Source organism: Tachyglossus aculeatus, chromosome 1 (assembly GCF_015852505.1).
Source record: "Tachyglossus aculeatus isolate mTacAcu1 chromosome 1, mTacAcu1.pri, whole genome shotgun sequence".
NCBI lineage: Eukaryota > Metazoa > Chordata > Mammalia > Monotremata > Tachyglossidae > Tachyglossus > Tachyglossus aculeatus.
The window spans coordinates 11902635-11918982 of record NC_052066.1 but is presented as its reverse complement, the minus strand read 5'-3'; the positions used below and the strand labels follow the sequence as shown (position 1 = coordinate 11918982).

General features: G+C 48.8%; 1 protein-coding gene across 1 annotated transcript in view; it reads left to right on the top strand.

The window, feature by feature from the left end:
• Positions 1-16348, top strand: part of IGFBP2 (insulin like growth factor binding protein 2) — a 31559-nt gene that overhangs the window by 13229 nt on the left and 1982 nt on the right. The window contains exons 2-3 of the mRNA XM_038744432.1: positions 4688-4914; positions 15049-15192. Coding sequence (XP_038600360.1) covers positions 4688-4914; positions 15049-15192 — 371 coding nt within the window. The remainder of the gene's footprint in view (positions 1-4687; positions 4915-15048; positions 15193-16348) is intronic.

Sequence of the window (16348 nt, the reverse complement as noted above, 5' to 3'; positions counted from 1 at the left end):
GAGATGGGGAAGGAGGAGGGAAAGGAGGAAGGAAGGAGAAAGGAAAGGAGGAGGGAAGGAGATGGGGAAGGAGGGAAGGAAATGGGGAAGGAGGGAAGGAGATGGGGAAGGAGGAGGAAAGGAGATAGGGAAGGAGATGGGAAAGGAGGAGGGAAGGATAACCTCCACAGTGCTGAGAACAGTGCTTTGCACATAGCAAGCGCTTAATATGTATATATGTTTGTATGTATTTATTACTCTATTTCGTTTGTACATATTTATTTTATTTTGTTAATATGTTTTGTTTGGTTCTCTGTCTCCCCCTTCTAGACTGTGAGCCCGCTGTTGGGTAGGGACCGTCTCTATATGTTGCCAACTTGTACTTCCCAAGCGCTTAGTACAGTGCTCTGCACACAGTAAGCGCTCAATAAATATGATTGAATGAATGAACCCCCCTCCCCACCCCACACCACTTAGATCCAGATCCATGGTTTTATTTACTTCTATCAACATCCGTCTCCCCCCTCTAGACTGTAAACTCATTGTGGTCAGGGAGTGGGTCTTTTCTCCTGTCCTATTGTACTCTCCCAAGCAGTGTGGCCTAGTGGAAAGAGCCCGGGCTTGGAAGTCACCAGGTCCTGGGTTCTAATACAGTCTCCATCACTTCTCAGCCATGTTAGTTTGGGCACGTCTCTTCACTTCTCTGTGCCTCAGTTCCCTCATCTGTCAAATGGGGATTAAGACCGTGAGCCCCACGTGGGACAGCCTGATTACCTTGTATCTGCCCCAGCGCTTAGAACAGTGCTTGGCACATAGTAAGTGCTTAATAAAGGCCATCATTCTTTTTACAGTGCTCTGCACACAGTAAGCACTTAATAAATTCGATTGAATGATTAAACGAATCAGAACAAACGGAGACCTGCACGCTAGTGATGTTGGGAGAAGCAATTGTTTCGTTTGCTCTCGGCGCTGGGAAAAAAAACAGTGGTTCTCAGGCTCATGATATCAGAAGAAATGGTGACCAGCATGGCCTAGTGGTTAGAGCCCGGTCCTGGGAGTCAGAAGGACCTGGGTTCTAATCCTGGTTCCACTACTTGTCTGCTGGGTGACTTTGGGCAAGTCAGTTCGCTTCTCTGGGCCTCAGTTCCCTCACCTGTAAAATGGAGGTAAAGACTGTGAGCCCCCAGGTGGGAAATCAATCAATCAATCAATCATATTTATTGAGCGCTTACTGTGTGCAGAGCACTGTACTAAGCGCTTGGAAAGTACAAGTTGGCAACATATAGAGACAGTCCCTACCCAACAGTGGGCTTACAGTCTAAAAGGGAAAGGGAAAGGGACTGCGTCCAACTGGATTACCTTGTAGCTACCCCACGGCTTAGTGTAATGCCTGGCACGTAGTAAGCGCTTAATACCAATAAAAAAAATAAGCTGGCAATAACCAAAGAAATGACTCAGGATATTAGAAGAAACTATCGTGCCCGGGTTCGTGAGAGTAGAAGAAACGATCGTGCACGTGCCCGCGATATTCGGAGAAAGGATCGTGCATGCTCGCGATATTAGACGAAACCACCGTGCACATCCTTGTGAGAATGGAAGAAGCAATGTGTGCGTGCTTGTGAAGTTGGAAGAAAACTTTTTTTAATGGTATTAAGTTCTTACTGTGTGCACTTAATACCACTGTGGCACTGTGTTGCCAACTTGTACTTCCCAAGCGCTTAGGACAGTGCTCTGCACACAGTAAGCGCTCAATAAATACGATTGATTGCACTTAGAAAGCACTCTTCTAAGCACTGGAGTAGATACAAGATCAAGAAGTTGGCCACTGTTCCTCTCCCACACAGGACTCATGGGCTAAGTAAGAGGGAGAGCAGGTAGACCGTCAGCTCGTTGTGGGAAGGGAATGTATCTGTTTATTGTTGTCTGCTCTCCCAAACTCTTAGTAAAGTGCTCTGGACACAGTAAGCACTCGATTAATACGACTGAATGAATGCATCGAATCCCCATTTTGCGGTTGAGGAAACCGAGGCCCAGAGAAATTGTGACTTGCCCAAGGTCACACGACGGACAAGTGGCGGAGCGGAATTAGAACCCAGGTCCTCTGACGCTCAGGCCTCTGCTCTGTCCATCAGGCCCAACTGCTTCCTACGGTTGGGGTTTGTCAGGAACGTGACACTCTGTAGCCGAACTGAGGGCAATTGGAAAGGATTTCCTGTCCATTGGGGGGGGCGATTCATCACGAGATAATAATAATTCATCATCATCATCATCAATTGTATTTATTGAGCGCTTACTGTGTGCAGAGCACTGTACTAAGTGCTTGGGAAGTACAATTTGGCAACATATAGAGACTCCCTACCCAATAGTGGGCTCACAGTCTAAAAGGGGGAGACAGAGAACAGAACCGAACATACTAACAAAATAAAATAAATAGAATAGATATGTACAAGTAAAATAAATAGATAAATAGAGTAATAAATATGTACAAACATATATACATATATACAGGTGCTGTGGGGAAGGGAAGGAGGTAAGATGGGGGGCATGGAGAGGGGGTCGAGGGGGAGAGGAAGGAAGGGGCTCAGTCTGGGAAGGCCTCCTGGAGGAGGTGAGCTCTCAGTAGGGCCTTGAAGGGAGGAAGAGAGCTAGCTTGGCGGATGGGCAGAGGGAGGGCATTCCAGGCCTGGGGGATGAGGTGGGCGTTATGGTTAACGCCCACCTATATATGGTTATATAATTATAATTATATTATATTATAATTATATATGGTTATATAATTATGGTTAACGCCATAATTACGGCGTTAAGCCCTTACTATGTGCCAGGCACTGTACTAAGCTCTGGATCACGGGCCCAAGGGCGTTATGGAGGCTCCAATCAATCCATCATTCAATCAATCAATCAATCAATCGTATTTATTGAGCGCTTACCGTGTGCAGAGCCCTGCACTAAGCGCTTGGGAAGTACAAGTTGGCAACATATAGAGACGGTCCCTACCCAACAGTGGGCTCACAGTCTAGAAGGGGGAGACAGAGAACAAAACCAAACGTATTAACAAAATAAAATAAATAGAATAGATATGTACAAGGAAAATAAATAAATAGAGTAATAATTCAATGGTATTTATCGAGCGCTTACTATGCGCAGAGCGCTGCAATACAACCAGATTTGCAGACACGTTCCCTGCCCGTAACGAGCTTGCCGCTGAGAGAATCTCCTGGCCTGTCAGCTCCTTGAGGGCAGGAACTGGGTCTACACAACTCTGTTGTCTTCTCCGCAGCGCTCAGTACAGTGCTCTGCCCACAGTAGACTGTCAGCTCCTTGAGGCAGGGATCCTGTCTACTAGCTCTTGTCTGCTAATAATAATAATGATTATGGTATTTGTTAAGCACTTACCATGTGCCAGGCACCGTACTAAGCGCTGGGGTGGATACCAATTTGACAAAATCCCTGTCGCACATGGGGTTCACGGTCTCAAACCCCATTTTACAGATAATAATAATAATAATGATGATATTTATTAAGCGCTTACTATGTGCAAAGCACTGTTCTAAGCGCTAATGAGGTAACTGAGGCTCAGAGAAGTGAAGTGACTTGCCCAAGGTCACAGAGCTGACAAGTGGGGGAGCCAGGATTAGAACCCATGACCTTCTGAATCCTAGGCCTGGCTATATCCACTATGTCATGGTGCTTCTCAAGTGCTCCCAAGTCTGCTCCCAAGTGCTTAGTACAGTGCTCTGTCTCCCCCTTCTAGACTGCGAGCCCGCTGTTGGGTAGAGACTGTCTCTATGTATTGCCGACTTGTACTTCCCAAGCGCTTAGTACAGTGCTCTGCACACAGTAAGTGCTCAATAAATATGATTGATTGCTTGATTGATTGCTCTGCACAAATAGGACTGTCAATTCCTGAAGGCGGGATCATATCTACTAATTAGAGAAGCAGTGTGGCTTAGTGGCAAGAGCCCAGGCTTGGGAGAAAGAGGTCATGGGTTCTAATCCCGGCTCCACCACTTATCAGCTGTGTGACTTTGGGCAAGTCAGTTCACTTCTCAGTGCCTCAGTTCCCTCATCTGTAAAACGGGGATTAAGACTGTGAGCCCTGCGTGGGACAACCTGATCACCTCGTATCTACCCCAGCACTTAGAACAGTGCTTGGCACATAGTAAGCGCTTAATAAATACCATTATTATTATGTAACCTTGGGCAAGCCATTTCACTTCTCTGTGCCTCAGTTCCCTCATCTGTAAAATGGGGATTAAGACTGTGAGCCCCACGTGGGGCAACCTGATTACCTTGTATCTACTTCAGTGCTTAGAACAGTGCTTGGCACAGAGTAAGCACTTAACAAATACTCTTCTTCTTCTTCTTCTTTCTTCTTCTTCCTTCTTCCTTCTTCCTTCTTCTTTCTTCTTCTTCTTCTTCTTCTTCTTTCTTCTTCTTTCTTCTTCTCTACCCCAGTGCTTAGAACAGTGCCTGACACATAGTGAGCGCTTAACAAGTACCATAGAAAGGATGGGGAGGGATGCACTGATCCGGTAGCGGGAGGGAAGGGGGTTAGACTTCAAGGGGAGAGTGCACCCAATAAGTGATTGATTGATTCAACCCGCCATGGGCGTTCTGGCCGGTGGCAGGGGTGGGGTCGGGCTGCCCAGCGGCAGGGAGTGGGGTCGCCCGTCTCTGAGCCCCTGCCCGCGCCCGTCCCCCTCAGAGTCCGGCGACGAGCACCCGGCGGAGGGCAGCCCGGCGGAGAACCACGTGGACGGGGCCGGGGGCGTCGCGGGCGGCGGAGCGGGCAGCGGCCGGAAGCCCCTCAAGTCCGGCATGAAGGAGCTGGCCGTCCTCCGAGAGAAGGTCACGGAGCAGCACCGTCAGCTGGGCAAGGTCACCAAGCACCACCACCAGGGCCTGGACGACAAGAAGCTGATCCGGCCCCGGGTCGGTGGGGCCGGGGAACCGGGGGGGCCGCGGGGAGGGGGCCGGGGGCGGCCCGAGACCCTCGGGTGGGCCACGGGCACCGAGCTCAGCCAGGCTGGCTGCAGGATGACGCGGTGCTCCTGGCCGCTAATCCTGCGCTGTCCCTGCCCTCTGATCCTACAGTGTCCCTGCCCTCCTCTAATAATAACAATCATCATAATGTTGGCATTTGTTAAGCGCTTACTATGTCATAATAATAATAATAATAATAGCATTTATTAAGCGCTTACTATGTGCAAAGCACTGTTCTAAGCGCTGGGGAGGTTCCAAGGTGATCCCCCCCTTCTTACCTCCTTCCCTTCCCCACAGCACCTGTATATATGTATATATGTTTGTACAGATTTATTACTCTATTTACTTGTACATAGCTATTCTATTTATTTTATTTTGTTAGTGTGTTCGGTTTTGTTCTCTGTCTCCCCCCTTTTAGACTGTGAGCCCACTGCTGGGTAGGGACTGTCTCTGTACGTTGCCAATTTGTACTTCCCAAGCGCTTAGTACAGTGCTCTGCACATAGTAAGCGCTCAATAAATACGATTGATGATGATGATGATGATGATGCCAAGCACTGTTCGAAGCACTGGGGGGGGGATACAAAGTGATCAGGTTGTCCCACGTGGGGCTCACAGTCTTAATCCCCATTTTACAGGTGAGGGAACTGAGGCTCAGAGAAGTGAAGTGACTCGCCCAAGGTCACACAGCAGTCATGTGGTGGAGCCGGGATTCGAACCCATGACCTCTGACTCCAAAGCCCGGGCTCTTTCCACTGAGCCACCCTGCCGCAGTGTGCTCCTGTCCTCTGATCCTGCAGTGCCCCATCTCTGATCCTACAGTGCTCCCGTTCTCTGATCATCATCAATCGTATTTATTGAGCGCTTACTGTGTGCAGAGCACTGTACTAAGTGCTCTGATCCCACAATGCTCCTGCTCTCTGATCCCACAGTGCTCCTGCTCTCTGATCCCATAATAATAATAATAATAATAATAATAATAATAATGATGGTATTTGTTAAGCAGCTTGTTAAGAAGCAGCGTGGCTCAGTGGAAAGAGCCCGGGCTTTGGAGTCAGAGTTCATGGGTTCAAATCCCAGCTTTGCCAATTGTCAGCTGGGTGACTCTGGGCAAGTCAGTTAACTTCTCTGTGCCTCAGTTCCCTCATCTGTCAAATGGGGATTAAGACTGTGAACACCTCAGGGTACAACCTGATCACCTTGTAACCTCCCCAGCGCTTAGAACAGTGCTTTTAGACTGTGAGCCCACTGTTGGGTAGGGACTGCCTCTATATGTTGCCAACTTGTACTTCCCAAGCGCTTAGTACAGTGCTCTGCACACAGTAAGCGCTCAATAAATACGATTGATGATGATGCTTTGCACATAGTAAGTGCTTAATAAATGCCATCATTATTATTATTAAGCACTTACTATGTGTGAAGCACTGTTCTAAACGCTGGAGGGGGATACAAGATGATCGGGTTGTCCCAATTGGGGCTCACAGTCTTAATCCCCATTTGACAGAAGAGGTCACTGAGGCACAGAGAAGTGAAGTGAATTGTCCAAAGTCACACAGCTGACAAGTGGGGAAGCTGGGATTAGAACCCAGGACCTCTGACTCCCAAGGCCGGGCTCCTGCTCTCGGATCCCACGGTGCTCCTGTCCTCTAATCCTGCAGTGCCCCATCCTCTGATCCCACGGTGTTCGTGCCCTGCTGCCCTCTGATTCTGCAGTGCTCCTGCCCTCTGATCCCATGATCATCCTGCCCTCTGATTCATTCATTCAGTTGTATTTATTGAGCGCTTACTGTGTGCAGAGCACTGTACTAAGCGCTTGGGAAGTCCAAGTTGGCAACATATAGAGACGGTCCCTACCCAATAACGGGCTCACAGTCTAGAAGGGGGAGACAGACAATAATAATAATAATAATGTTGGCATTTGTTAAGCGCTTACTATATGCAAAGCACTGTTCTAAGCGCTGAGGGGGATACAAAGTGATCAGGTTGTCAGGTTGTCCCACGGGGGGCTCACAGCCTTAATCCCATTTTACTGATGAGGTAACTGAGGCTCAGAGAAGTTAAGTGACTTGCCCAAGGTCACACAGCGGACATGTGGTGGAGCCGGGATTCGAACCCATGACCTCTGACTCCAAAGCCCGTGGCAGCGTGGCTCAGTGGAAAGAGCCTGGGCTTGGGAGTCAGAGGTCATGGGTTCTAATCCCTGCTCTGCCGCTTGTCATCTGGGTGACTTGGGGCAAGTCACTTAACTTCTCCGTGCCTCAGTTCCCTCATCTGTAAAATGGGGAATAAGACTGTGAGCAGCAGCGTGGCTCAGTGGAAAGAGCCTGGGCTTGGGAGTCAGGGGTCATGGGTTCTAATCCCCGTTCTGCCGCTTGTCAGCTGGGTGACTTGGGGCAAGCCACTTCACTTCTCCGGTCCTCAGTTCCCTCATCTGTAAAATGGGGAATAAGCCTGTGAGCCCCACGTGGGGCAACCTGATCACCTTGCATCCTCCCCAGTGCTTAGAACGGTGCTTTTGCACACAGTAAGCGCTTAACAAATGCCATCATCATTATTATTACAAGAAAACAAAACATGTAGACAGGTGGTTTGATTCTGATTCTGATTGACTCTGATTCCACAGTTCTCCTGCCCTCTCATCAATCAATCAATCAATCGTATTTATTGAGCGCTTACTGTGTGCAGAGCACTGTACTAAGCGCTTGGGAAGTCCAAGTTGGCAACATATAGAGACGGTCCCTACCCAAAAGTGGGCTCACAGTCTAAAAGGGGGAGAAAGAGAACAAAACCAAACATACTAAGAAAATAAAATAGAGTAGATATGTACAAGTAAAATAAATAAATAGAGTAATAAATATGTATAAACATATATACATATATATACATGTACCTCTCATCCCACCAGTGCTCCTGCCCTCTCCCACAGTGCCCCTGCTTTGGGATCCCGTAGTGTTCCTGTCCTTTAAATCCTGCAGTGCTCCTGCCCTCTGATCCCACAGTGCTCCCGCCTCCTGACTTTTCCTCCTGCCCCCCTGCTCTTCGCTCGCCCCAAGCCCTCTTTCCCAGCCCTCGAACCCACCACCCCCCACTTCTTCCTGCTCACTGCACCCAGCAATGGTGAGATCCCCTGGGTCCAGATGCGGCGGGGGTTGGGGGTGGGTGAAATGCAGCCGGGGGGGTTGCCGTTTGGCTTATATAGCGTGGAATAATAATAATGATAATAATGATGATAATAATGATGATAATGGCATTTACTATGTACCAAGTACTATACTAAGCGCTGGGGTGGGTACAAGCAAATCGGGTTGGACACAATCCCTGTCCCACATAATAATAATAATAATAATGATAATGGTATTTACTATGTACCAAGTACTATACTAAGCACTGGGGTGGGTACAAGCAAATCGGGTTGGACACAATCCCTGTCCCACATAATAATAATAATAATAATAATAATAATAACAATAACAATAATAATAATAATAATGATGATAATGGTACTTACTATGTACGAAGTACTATACTAAGCGCTGGGGTGAGTACAAGCAAATCAGGTTGGACACAATCCCTGTCCCACATAATAATAATAATAATGATGGCATTTATTAAGCACTTACTATGTGCAAAGCACTGTTCTAAGCACTGGGGAGGTTACAATAATAATAATAATAAGAATAATTTTGTCATTTGTTAAGCGCTTACTATGTGCAAAGCACTGTTCTAAGCGCTGGGGAGGTTACAAGGTGATCAGGTGGTCACACGGGGGGGGCTCACAGTCTCCATCCCCATTTTCCAGATGAGGTAACTGAGGCACAGAGAAGTTAAGTGACTTGCCCAAAGTCACACAGCCGACAGTTGGCGGAGCCAGGATTTGAACCCATGACCTCTGACTCCAAAGCCCGGGCTCTTTCCATTAAGCCACGCTAAGCGCTTACTGTGTGCAAAGCACTGTTCTAAGCGCTGGGGAGGTTACAAGGTGATCAGGTGGTCCCACGGGGGGCTCACAGTCTTAATCCCCATTTTACAGATGAGGGAACTGAGGCCCAGAGAAGTGAAGTGACACTTGTCCAAAGTCACACAGCTTGACAATTGGCGGAGCCGGAATTTGAACCCACGACCTCTCACTCCAAAGCCCGGGCTCTTTCCACTGAGAGTTCTCAGGTTGTCCCATGTGGGGCTCACAGTCTTCATCCCCATTTTACAGGTGAGGTAACTGAGGCCCAGAGAAGTGAAGTGACTTGCCAGAGGTCACACAGCTGACAAGTGTCAGAGGCGGGATTAGAACCTACAACCTCTGACTCCCAAGCCCAGGCTCTTGCCACTAAGCCACGCTGCTTCTACTAATAATTCTGGTATTTGTTCAGCGCTTACTATGTGCCAGGCGCTGTACTAAGCACTGGGATGGATACAACCTAATCAATCAATCAATCAATCGTATTTATTGAGCGCTTACTGTGTGCAGAGCACTGTACTAAGCGCTTGGGAAGTACAAGTTGGCACCATATGGAGACAGTCCCTACCCAACAGTGGGCTCATAGTCCCTGACCCCCACGGGGCTCACAGTCTCAATCCCCCTTTTACAGATGAGGTAACTGAGGCCCACAGAGGTGAAGTGACTTGTCCAAGGTCACACATCAGACAGGCTGTGGGACGGGGATTAGAACCCACTACCTTCTGACCCAAGCCTGTGCTCTATCCACTATGCCATGTTGCTTTAGGAATCCCAGGAGTGGTCTGCCCCACTCTCCTCTGTGCTGATCTGTCAATCATACTTGTTGAGTGCTTACTGTGTGCTAAGCGCTCGGGAGAGTACAATAGAACAATAAACAGACACATTCCCTGCCTACAACCAGTTTAATAATAATAATGATATTTATTAAGCGCTTACTATGTGCAAAGCACTGTTTAGTTTTCAATCTAGAGAAGCAGCACGGTGTGGTGGTTAGAGCCCGGGCCTGGGTGTCTGAAGGTCATGGGTTCTAATCCCCCTTCCACAGCTTGTCTGTTGTGTGACCTTGGTGACGTCACGTCATTTCCCTGGGCCTCCACTCCCTCATCTGTAAAATGGGGATTAAGAGTGTGAGCCCCGTGGGGGTCAGGGACTGTGTCCAGCCCGATTAGGTTGTATCCATCCCAGCGCATAGTACAGTACCTGGCACATAGTAAGCGCTTAACAAATAACAGAATTATTCATTCATTCATTCACTCAGTCGTATTTATTGAACGCTTACTGTGTGCAGAGCACTGTACTAAGCGCTTGGGAAGTACAACTTGGCGACATATAGAGACAGTCCCTACCCAACAGCGGGCTTACAGTCTAGAAGGGGGAGACAGACAACAAAACAAAACATATTAACAAAATAAAATAAATAGAATAAATATGTACAAATAAAATAAATAGAGTAATAAATACGTACCAACATATATACAGGTATATACATATATACAGGTATATTATATAGTACTAATAATACTATAGTATACTAATAATACTATAATTATTAGTAGAAGCAGCGTGGCTTAGTGGCAAGAGCCTGGGCTTGGGAGTCAGAGGTCGTGGGTTCTAATCCTGGCACCGCCAGTTGTCAGCTGTGTGACTTTGGACAAGTCACTTAACTTCTCTGTGCCTCAGTGACCTCATCTGTAAAATGGGGGTGAAGACTGTGAGCCCCACATGGGACAACCTGATAACTTTCAGTGGAAAAAGCCCGGGCTTGGGAGTCAGAGGTTGTGGGTCTAATCCCGGCTCTGCCACTTGTCAGCTGTGTGACTTTGGGCAAGTCACTTCACTTCTCTGAGCCTCAGTTACCTCATCTGTCAAATGGGAATGAAGACTGTGAGCCCCGCGTGGGACAACCTGATCACCTTTTAACCACGCAAGCGCTTTCAACAGAGCTTCACACATAGTAAGTGCCTAACAAATGCCATTATTATTATTATTATTACCCCAGTGCTTAGAACAGTGCTTCACACATAGTATGTGCTTAACAAATGCCATTATTATTATTATTACCCCAGCGCTTAGAACAGTGCATTGCACATAGTATGTGCTTAACAAATGCCATCATCATCATTATTATTATTATTCCAGCGCTTACAACAGTGCTTCGCACATAGTAAGTACCTAACAAATGCCATCATCATTATTATTATTATCCCAGTGCTGACAAACAGTGCTTCACATATAGTAAGTGCCTAACAAATGCCATCATCATTATTATTATTACCCCAGTGCTTAGAACAGTGCTTTGCACATCAATCAATCAATCGTATTTATTGAGCGCTTACTGTGTGCAGAGCACTGTACTAAGCGCTTGGGAAGTATAAGTTGGCAACATATAGAGACAGTCCCTACTCAACAGTGGGCTCACAGTCTATGTTAAGCACATAATACGTGCTTAACAAATGCCATCATCATTATTACCCCAGCGCTTAGAACAGTGCTTTGTACATAGTAAGTGCTTAACAAATGCCATTATTATTGTTATTATTACCCCAGTGCTTAGAACAGTGCTTTGCACATAGTGTGTGCCTAACAAATGCCATTATTATTACTATTATTATCCTCCCAGTGCTTAGAACAGTGCTTCACACACAGTAAGTGCTTAACAAATGCCATCATTATTATTATTACCCCAGTGCTTAGAACAGTGCTTGGCACATAGTAAGTGCCTAACAAATGCCATTATTATTATTCTTATTATTTTAATGGATTTATTAAGTGCTTACTATGCTCCAAACACCGTTCTAAGCACTGGGGGATATACAAGGTGATCAGGTTGTTCCACGGGGGGCTCACAGTCTTCACCCCCATTTTACAGATGAGGTCACTTTAGTGAAGTGACTTGTCCAAAGTCACACAGCTGACAATTGACGGAGTCAGAATTTGAACCCATGACCTCTAATTCCAATTATTATTATTATTATTATTGTTGTTGTTGTTGTTGTTATTGTTATTGTTATTATTACCCCCGCACTTAGAACAGTGCTTCCAAGCACATAGTACGAGCTGCACAAAGACCATCATCGTTATTATTATTGTTATGGAGTGGAGCTCCGGGCCCTGCCCCCTTTGACGTGAGGCTCTGCCCCCTTTATGCAAGAACTCATTCATTCATTCTTTCAATCATATTTATTGAGCGCTTACTGGACTAAGCGCTTGGGAAGTACAAGTTGGCAACATCTAGAGACGGTCCCTACCCAACAACGGGCTCACAGTCTTTAAGGGGGAGACAGACAATAAAACAAAACATGTGGACAGGTGCCAAAACCATCAGAATAAATAGAATTATAGCTATATATTTTTTATAATGGCTTGTATCCACCCCAGCTCTTAGTATAGTGCCTGGCATGTAGTAAGCGCTTAACGAATGCCATTATTATTATTATCATTATTCGTTAAGTGCTTACTTTGTGCCAGACATTGTAATAATAATGATAATAATAATAATAATAATAATAATGACATTTATTAAGCACTTACTATGTGCAAAGCACTGTTCTTAGCGCTGGGGAGGTTCCAAGGTGATCAGGTTGTCCCACGGGGGGCTCACAGTCTTAATCCCCATTTCACAGATAATAATAATAATGATGGCAATTATTAAGCGCTTACTATGTGCAAAGCACTGTTCTAAGTGCTGGGGAGGTTACAAGGTGATCAGGTTGTCCCACAGGGGGCCTCACAGTCTTAATCCCCATTTTCCAGATGAGGTCACTGAGGCCCGGAGAAGTGAAGTGATTTACCCAAAGTCACACAGCTGACAGTTGGCGGAGCTGGGATTTGAACCCATGACCTTTGACTCCAAAGCCCGGGCTCTTTCCACTGAGCCACGCTGCTCGTTAACAATGTTAACAAAATAAATAGAATAATAAATATGTACAAGTAAAATAAATAGAGTAATAAATCTGTACAAACATCTATACAGGTGCTGTGGGGAGGGGAAGGAGGTGGGGGGGAGAGGAAAAAGGGGGTTCGCTTCTGTGGGCTGGGGCTCCACCCCTTGATGCGAGGCCTCGCCCTCCTCATTCATTCAATCGTATTTATTGAGCACTTACTGTGTGCAGAGCACTGTACTAAGCGCTTGGGAAGTACAAGTTGGCAATATATAGAGACGGTTGCTACCCAACAGTGGGCTCACAGTCTAGAAGGGGGAGACAGACAACAAAACAAAACATGTAGGCTGTAGCCATTAGGCCACGATGAGCCCACCGAACCCACACTCTGGATCCTCAGCTCCGGGGGTGGGTTGGGGGAAGGGGGTGAGGTCATTCATTCATTCATTCATTCATTCAATCGTATTTATTGAATGCTTACTGTGTGCAGAGCACTGTACTAAGCACTTGGGAAGTACAAGTTGGCAACATATAGAGACGGCCCTTACCCAACAGCGGGCTCACAGTCTAGAAGGGGGAGACAGACAACAAAAGAAAACATATTAACAAAATAAATAGAGTAAGTATGTACAATCAATCAATCGTATTTATTGAGCGCTTACTGTGTGCAGAGCACTGTACTAAGCGCTTACAAGTAAAATAAACAGATAAATAGAGTAATAAATACGTGCCAAGTGGAAGATGTGGGCCCCAGTTACCTCATCTGTAAAAGGGCGACTGAGACTGTGAGCCCCACGTGGGGCAGCGTGGCTCAGTGGAAAGAGCCCGGGCTTTGGAGTGAGAGGTCATGGGTTCAAATCCCAACTCCGCCAATTGTCAACTGTGTGACTTTTGGGCAAGTGTCACTTAACTTCTCTGGGCCTCAGTTACCTCATCTGCAAAAGGGGGATTGAGACCGTGAGCCCCATGTGGGGCAGTGTGGCACAGTGGAAAGAGCCTGGGCTTTGGAGTGAGAGGTCATGGGTTCAAATCCCAGCTCCGCCAACTGTCAGCTGTGTGACTTTGGGCAAGTGTCACAACTTCTCTGGGCCTCAGTGACCTCATCTGTAAAATGGGGATTAAGACTGTGAGCCCCCCGTGGGACCACCTGATCACCTTGTAACCTCCCCCAGTGCTTAGAACAGTGCTTGGCACACAGTAAGCGCTTAATAAATGCTATCATTATTATTATTATTGTAACCTCCCCAGCGGGGATTAAGACTGTGAGCCCCCCGTGGGACCACCTGATCACCTTGTAACCTCCCCAGCGCTTAGAACAGTGCTTGGCACACAGTAAGCGCTTAATAAATGCTATCATTATTATTATTATTGTAACCTTCCCAGCGGGGATTAAGACTGTGGGACCACCTGATCACCTTGTAACCTCCCCAGCACTTAGAACAGTGCTTGGCACACAGTAAGCGCTTAATAGATGCTATCATTATTATTATTACTATTATTATTATTATTATTATCATTATTATGGGGAAGCAGCGTGGCTCAGTGGAAAGAGCCCGGGCTTTGGAGTCAGAGGCTGTGGGTTCAAATCCTGGCTCTGCCACTTAGCTGTGTGACTTCGGGCAGGTCACTTCACTTCTCTGGGCCTCAGTTCCCTCATCTGTAAAATGGGGATGAAGACTGTGAGCCCCTCGTGGGACAACCTGATTACCCTGTCTCTACCCCAGCGCTTAGAACAGTTCTTTGCACATAGTAAGCGCTTAACAAATACCAACATCATTATTATTGTCACCTCCCCAGCGCTTAGAACAGTGCTTTGCACATAGTAAGCGCTTAATAAATGCCCTCATTATTATTATTATGTGGGACAGGGAAGGAATTCCTCCTTGACGTGAGGCCACGCCCCCTCGGATCGAGGCCCCGCCCCCTGACACAAAGCCCCGCCCCTTCGGACAGAGGCCCCGCCCCTCGACGCGAAGCCACGCCCCTTCTGACGGAGGCCCCGCCCCCTGGCGCGAGGCCCCGCCCCTGAAGCGAGGTCCCGCCTCTTTGGGCGGTGGCCCCGCCCCTTAGGACGGAGGCACCGCCCCCTTGACGCAAGGCCCCGCCCCTTGACGCAAGGCCCCGCCCTTCGGGCCTCTTCGGCGATGGCCCCGCCCCTTAGGACGGTGGCCCCGCCCCCTTGACGCAAGGCCCCGCCCCCCGGCCTGACGTGCGCGCGCCCGGCCCGGGCCGTGCCGTGCCGTTGCAGACGCCGTGCCAGCAGGAGCTGGACCAGGTGCTGGAGAGGATCTCGACGCTGCGGCTTCCGGAGGACGAGCGCGGGCCGCTGGAGCACCTCTACTCCCTGCACATCCCCAACTGCGACCGCCAGGGCCTCTACAACCTCAAACAGGCACGGGCGGGACGGGGGCGGGGGGGCCTGGCGGCCTGAGCGAGGAGCGGGGGGCGTGGCTAGGGGACGGGGGCGGGGCCTGGGGAACAGTGGGCGGGGCCGAGTGGGGAAGGGGGCGGGGCCGGGGAGCCCGGAGCGAGGTGTCGGGGAGGGGGCGGGGCCAGGGAAAGGTGGGCGGGGCCTGTGGAGCGGTGGGCGGGGCCAAGAGCCGCCAACACGGGGCGTGGGGAAAGGGGCGGGGCCGGGAAGCGGTGGGCGGGGCCAGGAGCCCCCAGCACGGGGCGTGGGGAAAGGGGCGGGGCCGGGGAGCGGCGGGCGGGGCCGACGGCGGCCGGAGCGAGGTGTCAGGGGAAGGAGGCGTGGCCAGGGGGAGGTGGGCGGGGCCTGGGGAGAGGTGGGCGGGGCCAAGAGCCGCCAACACGGGGCGTGGGGAAAGGGGCGGGGCCTGGGGAGCGATGGGCGGGGCCGACGGCGGCCGGAGCGAGGTGTTAGGGGAAGGGGGCGGGGCCAGAGAGCGGTGGGCGGGGCCAAGAGCCGTCGGCGCGCGGTGGGCGGGGCCGACGGAGGCCAGTCAGGGGGAAGGGGGCGGGGCCGACGGCGCTCATTCATTCATTCATTCATTCATTCATTCAATCTATTGAGCACTTACTGTGTGCAGAGCACTGGACTAAGCGCTTGGGGAGTCCAAGTTGGCCACATCGAGAGACGGTCCCTACCCAACAGCGGGCTCACAGGCTAGAAGGGGGAGACAGGGAACAAAACCAAACACATTAACAGAATAAAATAAATAGAATAGTAAATATGCACAAGTGAAATAGAGTAATAGATCTGTACAAATATATATATACAAGTGCTGTGGGGAGGGGGAAGGAGGTAGGGTGGGGGGGACGGGGAGAGGAAGGAGGGGGCTCAGTCTGGGAGGGCCTCCTGGGGGAGGTGAGCTCTCAGTAGGGCTTTGAAGGGAGGAAGAGAACTAGCTTGGCGGATGGGCGTCAATGTTTTATTTTCTTTTATTTATTTTATTTTATTTTGTTAGTATGTTTTGTTTTGTTGTCTGTCACCCCCCTCTAGACTGTGAGCCTACTGTTGGGTAGGGGCCGCCTCTATATGTTGCCAACTTGTACTTCCCAAGCGCTGAGTACGGTGCTCTGTACAC